At 36.8% G+C, this 20,677-nt stretch overlaps 1 protein-coding gene across 1 annotated transcript in view; it reads right to left on the bottom strand.

The window, feature by feature from the left end:
* Positions 1-20,677, bottom strand: part of LOC150077880 (protein TEX261) — a 77,313-nt gene that overhangs the window by 35,567 nt on the left and 21,069 nt on the right. The window contains exon 2 of the mRNA XM_090384875.1: positions 17,839-17,918. Within this exon, the coding sequence (XP_090241001.1) occupies positions 17,839-17,918 (80 nt within the window). The remainder of the gene's footprint in view (positions 1-17,838; positions 17,919-20,677) is intronic.

Raw genomic sequence — 20,677 nt, 5'->3', positions numbered from 1 at the left:
ATTAAATTTACCACTAATACAAAATGTTGCATGGCTTCATCACTAAACATTAGACTGTCAAGTGATACAATACCATTTTCATTTATTAAACTTGTTACAGAAAGCTAATCTTGCATGGTAGTCCAATTCCAGCAACATTTGATGCACTTGAATCTTGTAAGGTCACTTGTGCAATTTCACTCTAAGAATTTTGTGCACCATTGCTTTAGGAACACTGAGTGCCACCGATGCCAGCCTTGGTGATTTTCATGGGCTTGGCTGAAAAGCTTTCTTGACAGATACCATACTCTCCTTGTTTAATCTGTGCCTTCCAGTTTGTGGCTTTTCATTAACAGAACCAGTCTCTTTAAACTTCATCTAGTTTGAAAGAAATCAAATTTCTGTGTGATGTTTCCTTTGCATAATGTGTCGATTACCTGAAAAAATAAAAAAATTAAAATTAAAGTAAATTAACAATTTTTGTGCATATAAATTAGAACAAATTACCTTTCCAATGTAGATTGTTTTTATCTTGTATAGAATCTATGTTATTGCAGTTTTAAAGTACACAGGAACTTTACGGACACACTGTATCCACACCACATTAATCTAACAATCAGAATACTCTAATAAAACTGGCAAAAATGTCATTTAAATATCAGCTATAATAATGACCAATATTAACCCAGTAGTGGTCGTGCCCTTGTTTGGTGAAATGGGGGTCATGTTACTCTTGTCAAATGACTGTTTTTTTTTTTTTATTTACGGAAAAAAATTTTGAAATTTTAAAATTCTACTTGCAGTACACCAATATATCACCTTTTTTTAAAATCAATTTCCACAAGTAGTAAAACAAAGAAGGTTAAACCTAGATGAAGAAAAAAACAAGGTATGTGTGTATATGTATTATTATTATCATTATTATTAGCCATATGGTGCAAGGAAGCCTGAGGCTTATGCTGCACCAGCCAAAAAAAATTCCCAAGTTACCCTGAACGAGAGAGAGAGAGAGAGGAATCACTAAGAAGGAGAGGAATGGTGGTGTCTGGCTCCGAGCCCTGGATGTGCCAGGCCCATACTCACCAGATGTGAGCAAGTCTAATAAAGTTTGTATAGATGGAGGTGAAAATTACACAAAGTGCCAAGGACTAGTAGAAAAGAAGTAATGTAGATTTGAAAAAGACGAAAGAATGTTAATATCCTAAAAGTTATGATGAATTAAGAAAATTAATGGCTGAATTGCAAAGCCAATTTGGAGGTGAAGGAACTGTAAAGTAAAAATATTAATACCAAATAATTAAACAAAAAAAAAAGTAAAATAAAATAAAAGGCGGTAGAGCAGTCATCAGATATGGGTGGGCAAATTTAGTTATAAGTCGAATACAGGGATGGCAAATATGCAAAATCTGATGTCAGCAGAAGTAAATATTGATACATGTATCAATATTTACTTGATATATTTGATCATACACAGTGGCTCACATCTGGTAAGTATGGGCTTGGCACGCCCAGGGTTCTGAGCTGGATGTCGTCATTCTTCTCTTTCTTGGTGATTACCTTTTACTTCTGACTCTTTCTCTTGAGGTAATTCAGAAATTTTTTTTTTTTTTGGCTGGTGCAGCATAAGCCTTAGGCTTCCTTGCACCATATGGCTAATAATAATAATAAATGTTGATACATTTATCAATATTTATTGATACATGTATCAATATTTACTTCTGCTGACATCAGATTTTGCATTTTTGCCATCCCTGTATTCGACTTATAACTAAATTTTCCCACCCATATCTGATGATAGCTCTATCACCTTTTATTTTATATTTACACATACTTAATATAACAGATACTCACCAGATGTGAGCCCCTAGGGGCTCACATCTCTTGTGAGTATCTGTTATATTAAATTAAATTTTATTTTTATCAGAAAAATTTTTCAGATATATATATATAGTGAGAGTATTGAACATGGGGAATAACAGATTTAAAAAAATGGAAAACAGATTAGTCAATACGTAAAGAAAAGATGTATGCCCTAAACTATAAACAAAAGAGAAGCCTAAAAAAAAGTACTAATAATAATAAAATATCAAATATTACTAAAATTATTACAGCTAATTATCATATAAAGATATACTGAATGGCATGTGAAGGGCTAGCACCATTCAATACATCCAAATAATAATAAGCAAGAGCTGTCTGTTTCTAATTGCTACCTGCTGGTAATAGTAGGACCTAATAATATGCCAAAAGGCCTAAGTTAGAAAGATGTAATAAAAAAGTAATATTTTATTCAAATTTAGGAGCATACTAGAAAAATAACTCAACAGATAGCAGACTGAACAAATACAGGGTTGTTAAAATTAAAGTATCCCTATGTAGAATGCTCTGGAGTGGGTTCTAGGTTTCGTGCCAGAGAGAAATTTGGACAACAGGTGCAGTGGACAATGCGCTCGCCATTTATTGGAAAGGAAGATTAGTTACAAAATTTGTCACTATATGGTGCTGTTACTCTATGGCATGTAACTATCTTAGTTACGATTATGCAAATACATTAATTATTTGCATAATCGTAAGTTATTGCCACAACGGCACTACTCAGCTCTACTGTACTGTATGAAAGCAAACTAGTCTCTTCAAAAACATACAGTAGATGTTTGCCTGCACTACAGCAGCAATGCCAGCAACGTTGCAGAAAAAGGCACTATTAGTGAAGCTGTACTATCAGAACAGCAACAATGTGACTATCAGAGAATTCCAGCATCAGAAGCGCATAAGGCATGGCCCTATGACTGTTTGTGCTGTCCGCAAAATGATTGAAAAATTTGAAGCGACAGGACACGTTGTTCAACCAGATAGAGGTTGAAAACGAGTGACCTCCTGTTGCGTTGAAGATGCGGCTATGGCTCTCGTGCATTTATCAAGTCAATCTCCATGTGGTAGCGCAAGTGTGCCAGCTGTTTCTCGTGAAGTGGATATCACGTATTCCACTGTAAGGCTAGTAATGCATCAGGTGTTGCGGTACTATCCTTACAAGATGCACATGCTAAAGCATGGTGATGCAGATATTCGTTTCACATATGCACTTCAGTTTCTGGCGCAAATGACAGTGGATACCACTTGGCCATTGGAACATTGTTTGGAGTGATGAACCCCACTTCTGCTTAAATGGACAAGTGAATATGCACAACTGTCACATTTGGGAACAGAAAACCCTCGAGTAATCCAAGAGGTCCCATTGCATTCTCCAAAAGTGAAAGTATGGTGTGGATTTAAGGCCACATTCATGATTGGGCCATATTTTTTTTGAATAGGTAACACTGACTGGACCCCACACCTGTTCCATCACTAGACAGCGATATTATGAAATGTTGGCAAATTTTGCAATACCAGAGCTGCAATAACGCGGGTGCCTTCAGGATACCATATTCATGCAAGATGGTGCGCCACCCCACATCCACCGTTGTGTCTAAAGATTGTTAAGGCAACACTTTACAGACAAATGGGTCATCAGCTGTTGTTTCCAGACATCTTGGCCACCCCGATCATGGACCTCACCCCATGTGACTTCTGGTTGTGGGGTGTTTTGAAGAACCAGGTGTATCGGGAAGGATGTCAACCTCTTGCAAATCTGAAGGACAGCATTAGATGTCATGTGCTGGCTATTCCAGTTGACATGTTACATTCTGCTGTAGAAAATGCTGTTCTTTGAATGAAAACTGTTGTTGACCAAAATGGAGGACACATTGAACAATTGGAACGCTGTTCAAATGATTTGTATTTCCACAGCGCCACATAGTGACAAATTTTGTAACTATTTTTTTTATTTTTATTTTTTTCCAATGAATGGCAGGCGCATTCTTTGTTGTGCCTGTTGTCCAAATTTCTCTTCAGTGCCAGCCTTGGAACTTGCTCCAGAGCCCTCTACATAGGGATAGTTTAATTTTAACTATATAATTATAACTATATAACTATAACTAATTAACTATATAACTTTAATTTTAACTATAATTTTAATTATATATATACACAACTATAAATACAAAATGAGAGGGGGGGGACTAACATGGGGTAAGAAATAAGCCAAGGCTAAAAAAGGTGAAGTGAAGGAAGAAATAGAAACAAAAAATATAGCGAATTCAACATTTTCAAATACATAATAACAATATATATATTACTATACTGGCTATGGAAGATACATCTGTTGGATCTAGAAGTCACCCTTTTACATTAGGTTTTAAAACCTTATATTCATATGGACTCAACAATAAATTTAATGGCCAGTGTTTTGCTTATCATATTCAAATTCCATGCATATATTCTGTTTTTCACTTAGCAAAAAAAGATTGCTCCTATGCATTCTAGTGGTCTGCACTAAAGCAAACACTAACATCGAAATACTAGTAAACTTGTGTTACCCAATTTAGCGAATTTCATGGATTTATTAAAATCTTGAGATAATCTGATAATTAATGTACAAAATAAAATATACAAAACATTCTGTCTGGCCACAAGCTTAGTATGTGATCACAGTGTACTCATGGGATTTACTTAAAGATGTAACCACCATCAAAGGGAAGGGTTTTTGTTTTCGTAAAGGTGATGACTACAGTGGTCTCAGACAGTTTTTAAATTCAATACAGTGGGATCAACTGATGATGTTACCAATGGTGAATTCTAAATGGGAAGCTTTCAGGGACTTAATCTTGGAGGCTACTAGGCTTTTCATACCAATTAAGAATTACTGTTCAAGGTTCAGGCCTAAATGGATGTCAGATGAATTAATGAGGCTCGTAGCAGAAAAGAAAAATGCATGGGATGCATATAAATTATCAGGTGACACAGAAGTATACAACAGATATAAGCTAGTCTGAAATCAAGTCACAAAGGAGGTTAGGAAGGTGAAGGCACATTATGAGAAATCTTTGGCAAAGGATGCAGGAGCTCACATCTGGTGAGTATGGGCTTGGCAAACCCAGGGTCCTGAGCTGGATATCATCATTCTTCTCTTCCTTGTTGATTCCCTTCTACTTTTTTCTCTCTCTCTCTCTTAGAGTAACGCAGGATTTTTTTTTTTTTTTTTTTTTTTCGTTGGTGAAGCATAAGCCTCAGGCTTCGTTTGCACCATATGGATAATAATAATAATAAGAAGAAAAACATCAAAGAGTTCTTTATTTATGTAAGCTCTAGAAGGAAGGGGATGAATCAGATCGGTCCACTTAACATAGATGGTTCAACTATTGATGATAATGCTCAAGTAGCTTATAAACTGAATAAGCATTTTGCATCTACATTCACAATGAGAAGTTATTCAAGGAGGGGAATGCCAGAAGTTTATCAAACTCTAACAGAGAGCTAAGTGATTTTGTAATAACTGAGAGCAAAGTGGAGGATAAATTGTTGAAGTAAAACTTAAAAAAAGGCACCTGGAGTAGATAATCTATCCAGTTATAATGAAGGAGGCCACGAGTGAAGTAAGCAAACCCTTTGCCATAATTATGAAAGAATCCTTAGAGTTAGGGGAGGTCCCCGTGGACTGGGGATGTGCAAATATATCCACAATTCACAAGGGGGGGGTTCAAAGGGTGACACAAATAATTATAGACCTGTTAGTTTACTTTCTGTTCGGGGGAAAATAACAGAGTCACTGGTTAAGGAGGTGATACAGGATCACTGAGACAAGACAGCAGTAATAGTTCAGACACAGCATGGGTTTGTTAAGGGAAGTCTTGTCTGACCAATTTGACTGGATACTATGATGTAGTCACAAAAGAACTGGATGAAAATATAATTTTGATATCATATACTTGGATTTCAGGAAAGCTTTTGATACTGTTGCACATGGTAGACTGTTGTACAAATTGGAGCAGTATGGCATTAAGGGCAAGTTACTGCAATGGATAAAGGGATGGTTGAGTGGGAGACAGCAGAGAGTAGTAATAAATGGACACTGCTCTATGTGGACTAATGATATTAGTGGAGTCCCCCAGGTTCGGTGCTGGGGTCCATTGTTGTTGTTTTTTTATCAATGAAGGCATATCAGGCTTAATGTCCAAGTTTGCAGATGATACAAAGGTTGGCAGGGTTGTTAATGACACTAAAGACAGTATGTTACTGCAACAGGATCTAGAAAAGTTAGGCAGATGGGCTGAGAAGTGGCAACTGAATTTTAACATTGACAAATGCAAAGTACTCCATATGGGTACCAGTAACCCAAGAGAAACATACCAATTGTGTGGTACTAAACTTAGGGAGGTGGAGAATGAAAAAGACCTGGGGGTAATTGTGAAGTCAGATATGAAGTCCTGTGAGCAGTGCAGATGGGCTTCCAGAGCAGGTTATGGAGTTTTGTCAATGATATATACGAATTTTGCTGGCAGAGACAAGGAGATGATTATCCCTTTGTATAAGGTCCATTGTTGTTTTGTGTGTTTATCAATGATATCGATGAAGGCATATCAGGCTTAATGTCCAAGTTTGCAGATGATACAAAGGTTGGCAGGGTTGTTAATGACACTAAAGACAGCATGTTACTGCAACAGGATCTAGAAAAGTTAGGCAGATGGGCTGAGAAGTGGCAACTGAATTTTAACATTGACAAATGCAAAGTACTCCATATGGGTACCAGTAACCCAAGAGAAACATACCAATTGTGTGGTACTAAACTTAGGGAGGTGGAGAATGAAAAAGACCTGGGGGTAATTGTGAAGTCAGATATGAAGTCCTGTGAGCAGTGCAGATGGGCTTCCAGAGCAGGTTATGGAGTTTTGTCAATGATATATACGAATTTTGCTGGCAGAGACAAGGAGATGATTATCCCTTTGTATAAGGCAATGGTCAGGCCACACTCTTTGAGTACTGTATACAGGTCTGGAGGCCTCATTTTAGGAAGGATGTAGAGTTGCTAGAATGAGTACAAAGAAGAGCAACAAGATTGGTGAGAGGAACAAAGGGATGTGCTTATGAAGAAAGGCTTAAGTTCTGCAAGTTGCAGCATCTGGAGACTAGGCACCTGCGAGGTGATCTGATTGAGGTGTATAAGGCCTTGAATGGTTTGAGCAAGCTCAATGCTGATGGGATTCTTCCTCTTGTTCAGAATAATCACCTGAGAGGGTATAATTTCGAATTGAGGAAAGACAGTTGTAGGATAGATGTGTGGAAGTTTGCCTTTAGCCAGCGGGTAGTTGATTGCTGGAACAGACCCATCTGTTGTTGTGGAAGTTGATAGCTTAAATAAATTTAAGGCTGAACTAGACCAACATTTGGAGTGACTGGATGGGTGGATAGGAAGGGTTTTTTTTTTTTTTTGGCTGATGCTGTATAAGCTTACTTTCTTGCATCATATGTCTCAGCTAATGTTAAAAATTGATATAACTTTTCTAACATACACCTAAAGCTTGTTATATGACAGTAGCATTAGTACAGCATATGACAGAATAAAGCAAGCTTATACAGCATATTCATATTAGGTAGCATTCTCAAAGATCTGTTGACTACCTGATATTTAAATTTTCAAAATATTGTTATTGATTATATTAATTTTGGACATATAATTAACATGTAAACTCTTCTATTAGCATATATATATATATATATATATATATATATAAGATACTGATACATACAGCCCTTAAATTTTGATCTTAAAGTTTGAAATTATAAGCAGTAATTTGGTAGAAAGTGACTGCAAAGTAGAATGTTACTGTCATTTAGTCGAATTTCAACCATATGCTGATAACTTCCACAAGCACATTATTACATGTGATGGGTATTATTCAGCATACTGAACTGCAAGCAGTATTAGTATGGTTTTAAGTTTAGGCCTTGTTCTAAAATTATGTTGAATGTTTTTAAAAAGCAGTTGTATGCATACTTTATTGCAATTTTGCCTAAAAATGGCTAGTAAATATTGCACCTCACTTGATGTGGATTTGCTTGTGCATGTGTGTGTGTGGGGGGGTCCTCTTGCGGGGAGGGCTGAGTTCTGCAGGTTGCAGCGGTTTGAGACTGGGCACCTGCGGGGTGGTCTAATTGAGGTGTGTGGGGGCCTTGAGTGGGTTGAGCGTGCTGAGTTTTGGTGGGATTCTTCTGCTTGTTCAGCAGATTGTGAACCTGGGGGGGGGCATGGGTTCAGATTGAGGAGGGATGGATGTGGAGTGGATATGTGGAGCTTTGCCTTTGGCCGACGGGTGGTTGATTGCTGGAGCGGGCTTCCATCTGTCGCTGTGGGGGTTGATTGGTTGAATGGATTTAGGGAGGAGCTGGACAGGCATTTGGAGGGAATTGTTGTGTAAATTATTTTTTATTTTATTATTATTTTTTTTTTTGGCTGATGCTGCATGGGCTCGTGCACTTGCTTTCTTGCATCACATGCTACTACTACTACACTTCCTTGGATTTTATGTACTTCTCATCTCAGAGCATACTGTCCCCCCTTCCTGTCTTTTCTTAACACATTGCCCTCTCCATTCAAATTCTGTATCATGTATCTGAGTGACATTGTCTCCAATATCCTAATAATACCTGCATTTAATGAATTGGCCAGTATTTCATCAAATTTATTTACCATACTTCTAGCATTAGTGAACACGCAAGTATACAGGAACAGACAAAATAATGGAAACACTTGTGAAAAAGCTCCATGTACATTAATATGGTGCTGCGCCATCCCTTGCTTTTAAAACATCCTGGAATAGATTCAAATAAATCTATCAAGATGAATATTGGCCTATTCTTCCTGGAGGAATGTTTCAAGCTTTTATAGTGATGGTGGAGCAAATATTATCACGCTCTTCTCCAAATACACCCACAGCGGTTCAGTAATGTCTGGTGATTGTGAAGTCCGTGGGATATGCTTTGCCTCAGTTTCATTCTCCTCAAACCAAGTTTGAACATATCTGGTTGTATACGAGTATGGGCTTGGCACACCCAGGGTCCTGAGCTGGATATCATCATTCTTCCCTTTCTGGTGATTCCTCTCTCTCTCTGTCTCTCTCAGGGTAATAAGGAATTTTTTTTTTTTTTTTTTTTTTTTTGGCCAGTGCAGCAAAAGCCTCAGGCTTCCTTGCACCATATGGCTAATAATAATAATAATAATAATAATAATAATATTGTATATTGCATCTAAATTTTTATTATGGCAGCCAGTACTATGTTGCCATTTTTGAATAAAGTCCCTCTGTACCATTTTGTTTCCGTTGTTGTGTCGGTGTTGTTTCCTTCATCATTTCTGTACCTCGCAACATTCCTTTGGTATGCTTTTCCCATATCCAGGCCAATCCTATGAGAAGCTACAGGTGAAAACCTAACTGGTCCTTAAATTTTGCATACCAGTGTACTGTTTTCTATGTATAAAAATTGCCTATTTTGCAAGACATTCAATATTTGTTCGCAGTATAGTACTTAACAGTAGTACGTATTTAGTTTTTAAGATAATTTGATGGCTGAAATTATATAACACTAATTATACCTCATATTAAAAAAAAATATTGGACAATTGCAATATACATACCAGTAACAGCATTCAAGCCTGCAACCTTTATATTTTAGGCAAGTACATTACCTGCTGGACCAATTTGGCAGTACATGCTAACATTTTTTGACTTAATGAGAATTACTGTATTATCTGATAAAAAGAATGAATTACCCCAAATACTAAAGACTTTGAATACTGAATGCTAAAACCTTCAAAAAACCACAATTTTCCAAAATCTGGCAAATACTGGATCCTAGTGATGATGAATTTATGAGCTTCTACTATACTTAAAAAATATAATATTAAGGTCTCAGCCAGGCATCTTGAAGAACTGCAAGCCTCGGTGCCACAGACCCACTAAAACCTCCTCTCCCCCCCACTTGGACCTGTTACTTTGTTTGAGGTTAACATGGCAAGGTTCCAAATTTGGCAACAATTCAAATATGCAGTCTTTTTAAAATTTTAACAGATATGGGCAACAGAAATTTTTTGCAGATAAAACTTTATGGTGGACAAAAAAAACCACTCAACGGTAAAAGAGCCAAACCGTGTTATCATATTTGCTTGCAGTTTTGGTTAGGTGGGAAATTCTAATGTATCATTGTTAAATGATACTGTATAAGAGAGAGCCATAACTAAACCAAATTCCCCCTCTCCCCCAACGCTTTAAATAAAGTTATGTTTATACTGAAAATTAGTCATTTTTACATTTAAAAACATATCTGGGCAAAAGCTATTAAAACTGGAGATGCCTTAAATACTGTACTTGTGCCTTAAATTAAATTAGGAGGGAGTACACATGTCTATGGCTGCCTTTCCTTCCATTTTAAATAGTGGATATTATTTGTGCTTTTTCATGAAGCCAAAAATGGCAACTCCTCTATGGCAACTTAGTTGGCACAATACATCATCGTCTGTCACTCATTTGCAGAGGTCTAGGTTCAAGCCCCATGAATGATTAGAAGAATTTCTAACATCCTCTTCAACTGAGGCTCTAGCTAGCCAATCTCAGAGAGAAAGAGTAGGGTTCCCGTGTGAGTTATTTTGTAATTTTCAGCCTGCACAATGTGCAAATTGGTTTGAGAACACAGTTATACAGACAAGCTTCAGTGACATTAAAATAATAATATGAATTTTTGGCATATGGTGAGTTTCTCTGTGGCAGCTTAATTGGCACAATATCATCTGCCACTAGTTTGGAGAGCTTGGTTTGATTCCCATTAACAACTGGAGGAATTTCTGCAGATTTCATCATTTGAGTTGTAGTTAGCTGATCGCAGGAGGAGAGGAATTTCTGCAGATTTCATCATTTGAGTTGTAGTTAGCTGATCGCAGGAGGAGAGAACAAGGTTTTCCAACATGAGTCATTCTGAGTTTTCAGCTCATACAACATATAACAATTTGTATGCTGTGTACGTTGTAGAAGTACTGTATATGTTCACAGGCATTAACCTGTGAACATACAATTCTTCAGACAAAATTCACAATATGGATCTGAGCAATGGGTCAAATGTCATTAAAAAAATAAATAATAATTTGAATTTTGCCACATGGAGGGACCCCCATAGCAGCTTAGCACAATAAATTGCTGTCTGCACTTGCTTGAAGTCTGGGTTTGATTTCCAATGAAGATTGAGGAATTTCTCAAGTTCTCTTCAATTAACACTGTAGTAAAAGGCAATTTCAGAAGGGTGGGGTAGGGGACCCCCTCATAAGTTATCACAGGTTTTACAGCATGCAAAACACACACACACACACACACACACACACACACACACACACACACACACACACACACACACACACACAGTAGGCCTCGACTTATGATGACATCGACATCCTCAGGAATTGATATACCTTCCATACGATCATTTATTTTAAGGACCGATGATATTTGGAGGGTCTAACTATATCAGAAAACCATCGGGTTTTCTGATATAGCTAGAACAATATGTGGGCAAAAATTTTCAAACACGTGGCGCATGGAACATCACTCATACGATTAGCTCCATCAACCAGTGGCAGTGCTGTGCGCTTTGAAGACTTTAAAGCCAGCAGAGGCTGGTTTGAGCGCTTCAAAAAAAAAGGTCGAATATCAAAAGTGTTGAAAAGCATGGGGAGGCAACAGTGCTGATAAAAAAGCAGATGAGACCTTTAAAATTGAATTCCAAGGGTTTGTTGATCAGGAGGGTATCTTCCCCAGCAGGTTTTTAACATTGACGAAACTGGCATCTTCTGGAAGCGAATGCCCAGGAGAACGTACATCACTAAGGATGAGGCTAGTTTACCTGGGCATAAGCCTATGAAAGATAGGCTCACTCTCCAGTTGGGTGCCAATGCCTCTTGAGATTTTAAGCTGAAGCCTTTGCCTGTGTATCACTCTAGCACCCCCAGAGTATTTAAACAACAAAAGGTCGTGTTTCAATGCAGTAATAAGAAGGCATGGGTTACAAGATATGTCTTCAATAAATGGGAGCTTGAAGTTTTCTGTCCAGTGAAGAGTTATCTTGAGAAAAATAAGCTTCTTGTGAAGGCACTGCTCCTGCTGGATAATGCACCAGGAACATAAGAAAGGCCATGATCCCAACCTTGTTCAATCTCTTGAGGCACAATCTGACTTTGTTTAAATCAAATTTTTACCACCGAACACCACTCCTCTTCTTCAATCAATGACCAGCAAGTGATTGCAAACTTCAAGAAAATCTAATGATGTGGTTACAAAGAAACTGGATGCAAAAAATAATTTTGATATCATATATTTGGATTTCAGGAAAGCTTTTGACACTGTTGCACATGGAAGACTATTGTACAAATTGGAGTAGAATGGTATTAAGGGTAAGTTGATACAATGGATAAAAGGATGGTTAAGTGGGAGAAGACAGAGAGTGGTAATCAATGGGTGCTGCTCTTCGTGGACTAATATTATTAGTGGAGTCCCACAGGGTTTCGTGTTGGGTCCTCTGTTGTTTTGTTTATTTATCAATGATATTGATGAAGGTATATCAGGCTTAATGTCGAAGTTTGCAGATGATACAAAGGTTGGCAGGGTTGTTAATGACAGTAATGGCAGTGTGCTACTGCAACAGGATCTAGATAATTTGGGCAGATGGGCTAAGAAGTGGCAACTGAAGATTAACCTTGACAAATGCAAAGTACTGCATATGGGTAGAAGTAACCCCAGAGAAACGTATCAACTGTGTGGTGGTACGTTTCTCTGGAACGTACCACTTAAGGTGGTAGAAAACGAAAAAGACCTGGGAGTAATTGTGCAGTCAGATATGTTTTCTGAGCAATGCAGACAGGCTGCCAGGGCAGGTCATGGGATTTTGTCAATGATATATAGGAATTTTGCTAGCAGGGAAAAGGAGGTGATTGTCCCTTTGTATAAGCCATGGTCAGGCCACGCCTTGAGTACTGTGTACAGGTCTGGAGGCCTCATTTTAGGAAGGATGTAGATTTGCTTGAGCGTGTACAGAGAAGGACAACAAGATTGGTGAGGGGAATGAAGGGGTCCTCTTACCAAGAGAGGCTTAAGTTCTGCAAATTGCAGCGGCTAGAGACTAGGCACCTGCGCGGTGATCTGATTGAGGTGTATAAGGCCTTGAATGGGTTGAGCACGCTGAATTCTGATGAGATCCTTCCACTTGTTCAGATTAAGAACCTAAGGGGACATAAATTCAAATTAAGAAAAGACAGATGTAGAATAGATGTGCAGAAATTTGCCTTTAGCCAGCGGGTGGTTAATTGCTGGAACAAACTTCCATCTGTCATTGTGGAAGTTGATAGGTTGAATAAATTTAAGGAGGAACTGGACAGGCATTTGGAGGGAATGGTGTGATTTTTTTTTTTTTGGCTGATGCTGCATAAGCTCATACACTTGCTTTCTTGCATCACATGCCAATACTACTACTACTACTACACCACGAAAATGTTCGCAAGTTGCTCTGCAGCGACCTCTGGTAAAAATTCTGTCATCCTCAGAGATTTTTGGAGGTCAAAGTTCAACATGCTGGATTGTGTGAGGCTGATTGTAGGTTGTTGGAATGATAATTCCACCTGGTGCTTAAATTCAGCCTTGAAAAATATCTGGCCTTTAATTATCCATAATGTTGATGGATTTGAAGATGATGGTGCTTTGACAAATGATATTGTTACTCTTTATAAATCAATGGGTCTGGAAGTTGGCAAAGAGGATGTAGAGAACCTTATTAGAGTTCATGGGTGTGAGCTAACAGCAGAGGAGCTACAAGAGTTGGAGAAAATTATGGAGAGTGACACTGGAGAGGAAGAGGAAGAAAAAGCCAGCAGAGGCTGAAGAGTTGAAGACTGTCATTTCTTGTTGGTATCATTTAAGAGAAGTGGTAAAAAAAACACTCCAACAATGAAAACACTGAACTCATGCAAAATGGAAGACAAAGTCATTTCTTACTTCAGAAAGCTACAAAAAAGTCATAAAAAACAGTCCACTTTGGACAGTTTCTTTGCCAGTAGCAACAAAATACTGAAAAGACATGATATAGTCACATCACCACTATGCCACCATTGATTTCATCAGCTCTGACGTTGAAGTCTAAGGTAAATGCTAATATATTGTTTGTTTTTTATTTTAAGATGTTTTATGACCGAGTTTGGAATCTTTATAAAACACTAATTTTTAATGTAAAAATTATGCATAACATGTAAGAAATACCTATTTTATGTGTTGTTGGGGAACGAATTACAGGAAATCGATGTATTATTGGTTTCAACTTACAATATTTTCAACATACAATGAGTCTTGTGGAATGAATTACCATCGGATATTGGGGCCCCACTGTGTGTGTGTGTGTGTGTGTGTGTGTGTGTGTGTGTGTGTGTGTGTGTGTGTGTGTGTGTGTGTGTGTGTGTGTGTGTGTGTGTGTGTAATATTGATAAAAATAATAGGATATAATCACATTACTGAACAACTAAGCAAGCAAGAAAAAGTATTAAATTATTAAACTGGGTTATGGATCTGGGCACTACTAGTTATAGTAGAAATACCTGGCAACCATAATGAAATATATTGACGATTTCACACCCCCTCACTCAGGGTTACTTCAACTAATATAAACAGAGAACTATTGGTCTTCATCTTTGGGTCTCCAATGTTGCTCTGTAATCATCGCATGTAGCTAACTTCACCGATTCTAGTCTAAGCACACAGTAAGGTGGCATTAATTTGACTTCATTTTGTTTTCTAAATTTACTATGTTTAAATTTCATACTGTATTTTGCCTTCTATTTGAATTCAAACTTTCATTCATTTTTCCTTTAACCAGATTTAATTGGCATTAATTTAGCTTTTTAGCTCTATTTTATACTTATATATTTTTATTTATGTTTGAATTTGATTCCTTTTGGTCTCTGTCGGGTTGGCTATGACGTATATAATTTACACGTATACATCATAACAGAAACAGAGACCCTACTTATTGTGGTGGCTCCTACGGTTTTGGCTATCAACTCTCTGAAGAGGTAGTTAAAGCCCTAGGACCCACTACTTTAGGTACCATCATTATTATCATTATTATTTTTATGTTAGTCTAATTTAATTTCAGGTTTTCTGCTTTTACCTTGCTGGCTTTCTCAATTTTTTCCATGGTAATTACAATTGACAGGTCAGCACCCCATATGAGTGACAAGCTCTGCCATTAACATAAATATCTGAATTTGAATTATTTGCCATATGGCAGAATCCTTCATGGCAGCTCAGTTAACATGACACATTGCTGTTGCTACTTGTTTTGGAGATTGCTGTTGATGACTGGAGGAAATTTCAAAAGCCCTCGTGTGTGAAGTGCATATTTTTAGCACACAAAATATGCAAATCAGCTTATGAGTATATATTTACACAGACAAATGCACACCAAGCTCTTCTGCATTAAAATAATAATCTGAATTTTTTTTTTTTTTTTTGCCATATGGTAAGTATACAATAGACATAACCTTTTCTTAAACCCTCTCCTTAGTCCACAATACCAATCTTTTTATTATAATGTTATTTAATGTAAGGTTCTCTTTATCATTTTAATGGCACTGGTGCCATTAAAATAACAGTCTGATTTTTTTTTTCCATATGGCAGATACAGAATAACAGATTAACAGTAGAGCCAGGCAAAGGAAAAAGTGATTTTTGCATTGCTTCTATTGGAATGAGTGGCAGCCTGGAAACCAAAAAACACTGGGGATTTTAAGGACTGTGGGAAGTCACCATGGAACAACTAAATACATACATGTTAGGGTAACTAAGAGTAAGAACAGGTGCATGCATGCATACTTGTGGATGCATACAGCAATGCTAGGAGTAAAGTAAATAAATTTGATGAATTTGAAGTGCTGGTCAAGACATTAAAGGCAGATACTGGTGGGTTATCAGAGACATGGTGCCACACAGATATAAGGAATGAAGGATTGGAATTTGGGGAGTACAATGTGTACAGAAAGGATAGGAAGGGAGGAGGGGTTATGTGTTAATTCAGAAACACAAAATCTAACACAGCGCATCCAGTTGACATGGGTGGACATGCAATGATGAGATCAGTTTGGTGTGACATAAGCATTGGGAAAGCAAAAATGAGAGTAGGAGTGAGCTATAGGCCAAATGACTCTGATGAGTACAATAAACTGTACAGAGAAATAGAGTGGGCCAGTAAATCAGAAAGTCTTATAATGGGGCATTTTAATTTCCTAGAAATTGGCTAAAACTTGTGGACTGGTCACTTGCACACTTGCAAGACTTTTGTGGATTTATGTGATGACTGTTTTTTTACAGCAGCATGTTTGAAAGGCAACCAGGGGGGAGTAATACTCTTGATCTGATTATCAGTAGTGGTTATTCATGCATTAAGAATCTGCAGATAAAGGAACTGCTAGGTGACAGTGATAACAGTGTACTGAAATGGGATTTACTCAAAGATGTAACTACCATCAGGGATAAAGTAAAGGGTTTTTGCTTTCATAAAAGTGACTATAGTGGTCTCAGACAGTTTTTAATTTCTATACAGTGGGACCAACTGATGATGTTACCAACAGCAAATTCTAAATGGAAAGCATTCAAGGAATTAATCTTGTAAGCTACTAGGCTTTTCATACCAACTAAAAATAATACTGTTCAAGGTTTAGGCCTAAATAGATGTCAGAGAACTATTGAGACTTAGAGAAGAAAAATGCATGGGATGCATATAAATTATCAGGCAATATAGAAGCCTATGTTAGATATAAGCTGAGGTTAGGCAAGTGTAGGCAGATTATGAGAAATCTTTGTTAGAGGATGCAAAGAAAAACAGTAAAGACTTCTTTACTTATCTAAACTCTAGAAGGAAGTCGATGAATCAGATTGGCCCATTTGATATCGATGGTTCGACTGTTGATGATCTTGCTCAGGTAGCCGACAAATTGAATGATTATTTTGCATCTACATTCACACATCAGGAATTATTTAGAGAAGTGGAGGCCAGAAACTTATCAAACTCTAATGAGGAGTTAAATGATTTTATAATAACTGAGAGCAAAGTGGAGGAGAAATTATAAACATAAGAAAGGCACTTGGGGTGGTGGAATCTATCCAGTTATATTAAAGGAGGCAGCAAAGGAAGTAAACAAACTCTTAGCCATGATTATGAGAGCATCCTTGGACTCAGGGGAGCTCCCCAAGGACTGGAGATGTACAAATGTATCCCCAATTCACAAAGGAGGATCAAACGGCGACACAAGTAATTACAGACCTGTTAGTTTAACTTCTGTTAAATTAACAGGGAAAATAATTGGGAAAATAATGGAGTCACAGGTTAAAGAAGCATTCCAGGATCATCTAGACATGACTGCAGTTATAGTTCAGACATGCATGGGTTTGTTAAGGGGAAGTCTTGTCTGACCAATTTGATTGGATACTATGATGTGGTCACAAAGGAACTGGATGCAAAAAATAATTTTCATTATCTTATATTTGAATTTCAGGAAAGCTTTTTTAATGGCTATTGGGATGTGCAGTTATATCCGGATGGCCTCAAAGCTGACCAATGTTGTGTGAAGCTATTTCTATATTTTTCCTCTAGGATTTCTAATTTGACTCATGGTAATATACAAAATTCTTTCACAGCTGGATAAACTTGTCATGGACTGGACCCAAGCCTATGGGCTATATAGTTGAGCACCTCTATGCTATGTTAACTTGGATGATAAACAAACAGATATTAATTTATTCTCAATTTCAAATATGGAAATAAGAGAATATCTAAATTATATATAATTCAGAGCATAAGCTCTTGCTTACAGCATATATGATTGAGATTGTTCAATATGATTGATCAATACAATATCAACAAAATTTATAGATGAAGAACAATGTACAGTTTTACAATACTCACTAGTATGAAGAACCTTATAACTTTTCCAGTATAAACTGTGTACTCTTCTACCAATTCAGCAAGATAATATAAACCAGCAGCTAAAAAAAATATTAGTCTTTAACCCAACCTTAATTTTCATTTTTCTATCCCCAGTACCCACTGATGAGTACTCAGGATATACAAAGAATTTTATACAAAATCATTGAAGTCTAAAGAAGTTACACACATAAAATTTAAAAACAACTCAATGTATTTAATGACACATTTCACATTTGTGGTGCTGATTTAAGCATTTAAAATTATGTGAATTTATTGGATAACTTCTGACATGAAAATAAATTTCAGGATTTCATGGACTCCTTGTAAGTAAGATATTGTATAGCATTTCATATTTATATAACATTATATCACTTTGAGTGGAACTTGAAGGTTACAGTGATGATGATACTCTGCTCTCTCTTTCAAATAATAAGAAATTGTATATAACAGTAACAACAATATAAAACTAAATACATGAAAATGCTATTACTACTATGATTTCAAAAAAACAATGCATTATAGATAAAAATTTTAATAAAGGTTCACTGAAATATATCATTAGGCACATCACTCCCTCTGCAAGAAAATACAATGAACTGCTAAATGCCAATTATGTCCGTGACTGCACATAAAAGATGCCAACAGACATCTATGGCAGTCACTTATAATACAGAGACAGCATGGAAAAACTGAAAAGCAATGTGATCTAACAAGGAACAAGGTGTACAAGGAACAGCATATAGCTATGAAAAGAAGCAGAACACAAAATGTGTGACAGAAAATAAGTGGTGGTTACTCAAGGATTTTTAGCACACCAACTACTTTTGGTCATAGAACATTAGTTCATATGGTTTGTTGTGTATTTTGTTTATACAAAAGTATATAATATCAGTGTAAATACACCATAGTTTACCTATAAGTTTAACTACATACATAGTGTAACAGCATCATTTGGATTTTATCTCATATTGTGGCACATACAACAAGATACCAGGTATTGCACTACTTCAAATAAATAACACTTCTCTAGTAGAGGAGACTACTGTTATTTATTCTCAGTGGGCACCACCACCCAGATGCGTTTCGGAGCTTGTTGGCTGTCTCATCAGTGGGTGGGCAGGTACCCTGGTAATGCTAACATGCCATCACGATTACGAAGTTAATTTCACAATATGAGAGATGTCAAATGGTGAAGACAATGATAATATTTTGAAGACTAAATGCTCAAGGCATAATACGTTATGGGTTGAAATTAACTATATAATATAAATAATTATAATATAACTTTGCAACTGTGATGGCATGTTAGCATTACCAGGGTACCTGCTCACCCACTGATGAGTGAGCCAACAAGCTCTGAAACGTGTCTGGGTTGTGGTGCCCACTGAGAATAAATAGCAGTAGTCTACTCTACTAGAGAAGTGTTATTTATTTGAATTAGTGCAATACCTGGTATCTCGTTGTGAAGGTAGCCACAATATGAGATAAAATCTAAACAATGCTGTTACACTATGTATGTAGTTAAACTTACGAGTAAACTATGGTGTATTTACACCAATATTATATAGTTATTTCAACCCATAACATATTAGCCCCTTGAGCAATTAGTCTTCAAAATATTATCATTATCTTCACCATTTGGCATCTCTCATATTGTGGAATTTGCAACCGTGATGGCATGTTAGCATTATCAGTGTACCTGCCCACCCACTGATGAGTGAGCCAACAAGCTCCAAAACACATCTGGGTGGTGGTGCCCACTGAAAATAAATAACAGTAGTCTCTTCTACTAGAGAAGCGTTATTTATTTGAAGTAGTGCAATACCTGGTATCTCGTTGTGAAGGTAGCCACAATATGAGATAAAATCTAAACGATGCCATTGCACTACATATGTAGTTAAACTTATGAGTAAACTATGGTGTATTTACACCGATATTATATAGTTAATTTCAACCCATAACGTATTATTCCTTGAGCATTTAGTCTTCAAAATATAAAAGTATGTATTCACAGGCTGCTCTCTACATGTTTCTAGGCTTAAAAAAAAAAACCTAGAAAAAATTATTGTGGAAGGGAGGGGGAAGGATTCTCTCCCTGTAAGATTGGCCAACTCTGGCCTTATCTGAAGAGCTCTTTTTATTTTAAGGAATTCTTTTAGCTTCCAACAGGATTTGAAATCTGACACTCCAAATGAATTACAAATGGAAAATCCACTATTTCAAAATTCTGAAAAATATCGATGCCAAAAAAGCTCTGGGTCCCAATTGTATTTTACTACTTGTTCTCAAAACTTGTGCTCCTGAGTTTATTACCATTCTCCATCACCCTTTTACACTTTCTTATTCCACTAGTGATTGGAAATTTGCTCATATCCAGCCACTTCTTAAAAAGGGTGACAAATCCCTCCTATCCAATTATCATCCAATTACACTTCTTCACTTTCTAAGTAACCGAGAAATCCATTAGCAGCCAACTCCTAAACTATTTAGAAACCTTCCATCTGATCAATGATTTGAGGTAGAGGCCATGAACCATGAAAAATATTAAACTACACATACAAATATATCAATAACTATTTTTTAAATACAATGATATATACTCATACTTGACTTTTGTAGTATACATTTGGTTGTTATAGGCATACCTGTATCAAACGTGGTATGGCCCACAAATGGTCTGCTGACCACAGGTTGGGAAACAATAATTTAAATGAGTTTGGAAATAATGGAAAGTGTCCACTGAACTATGCTTTTTGTCCATGTGAGACCCAGTGATGTAACTGCCCCAGTATGATGGTATTTACTATTAGTTAAATCA

Source organism: Mastigoproctus giganteus, chromosome 11 (assembly GCF_048544385.1).
Source record: "Mastigoproctus giganteus isolate SK-2022 chromosome 11, ASM4854438v1, whole genome shotgun sequence".
In the NCBI taxonomy this organism is placed as follows: Eukaryota; Metazoa; Arthropoda; class Arachnida; order Uropygi; family Thelyphonidae; genus Mastigoproctus; species Mastigoproctus giganteus.
Note: the sequence above shows the minus strand (reverse complement) of the source record. Positions and strands in the feature narration are given on the sequence as shown.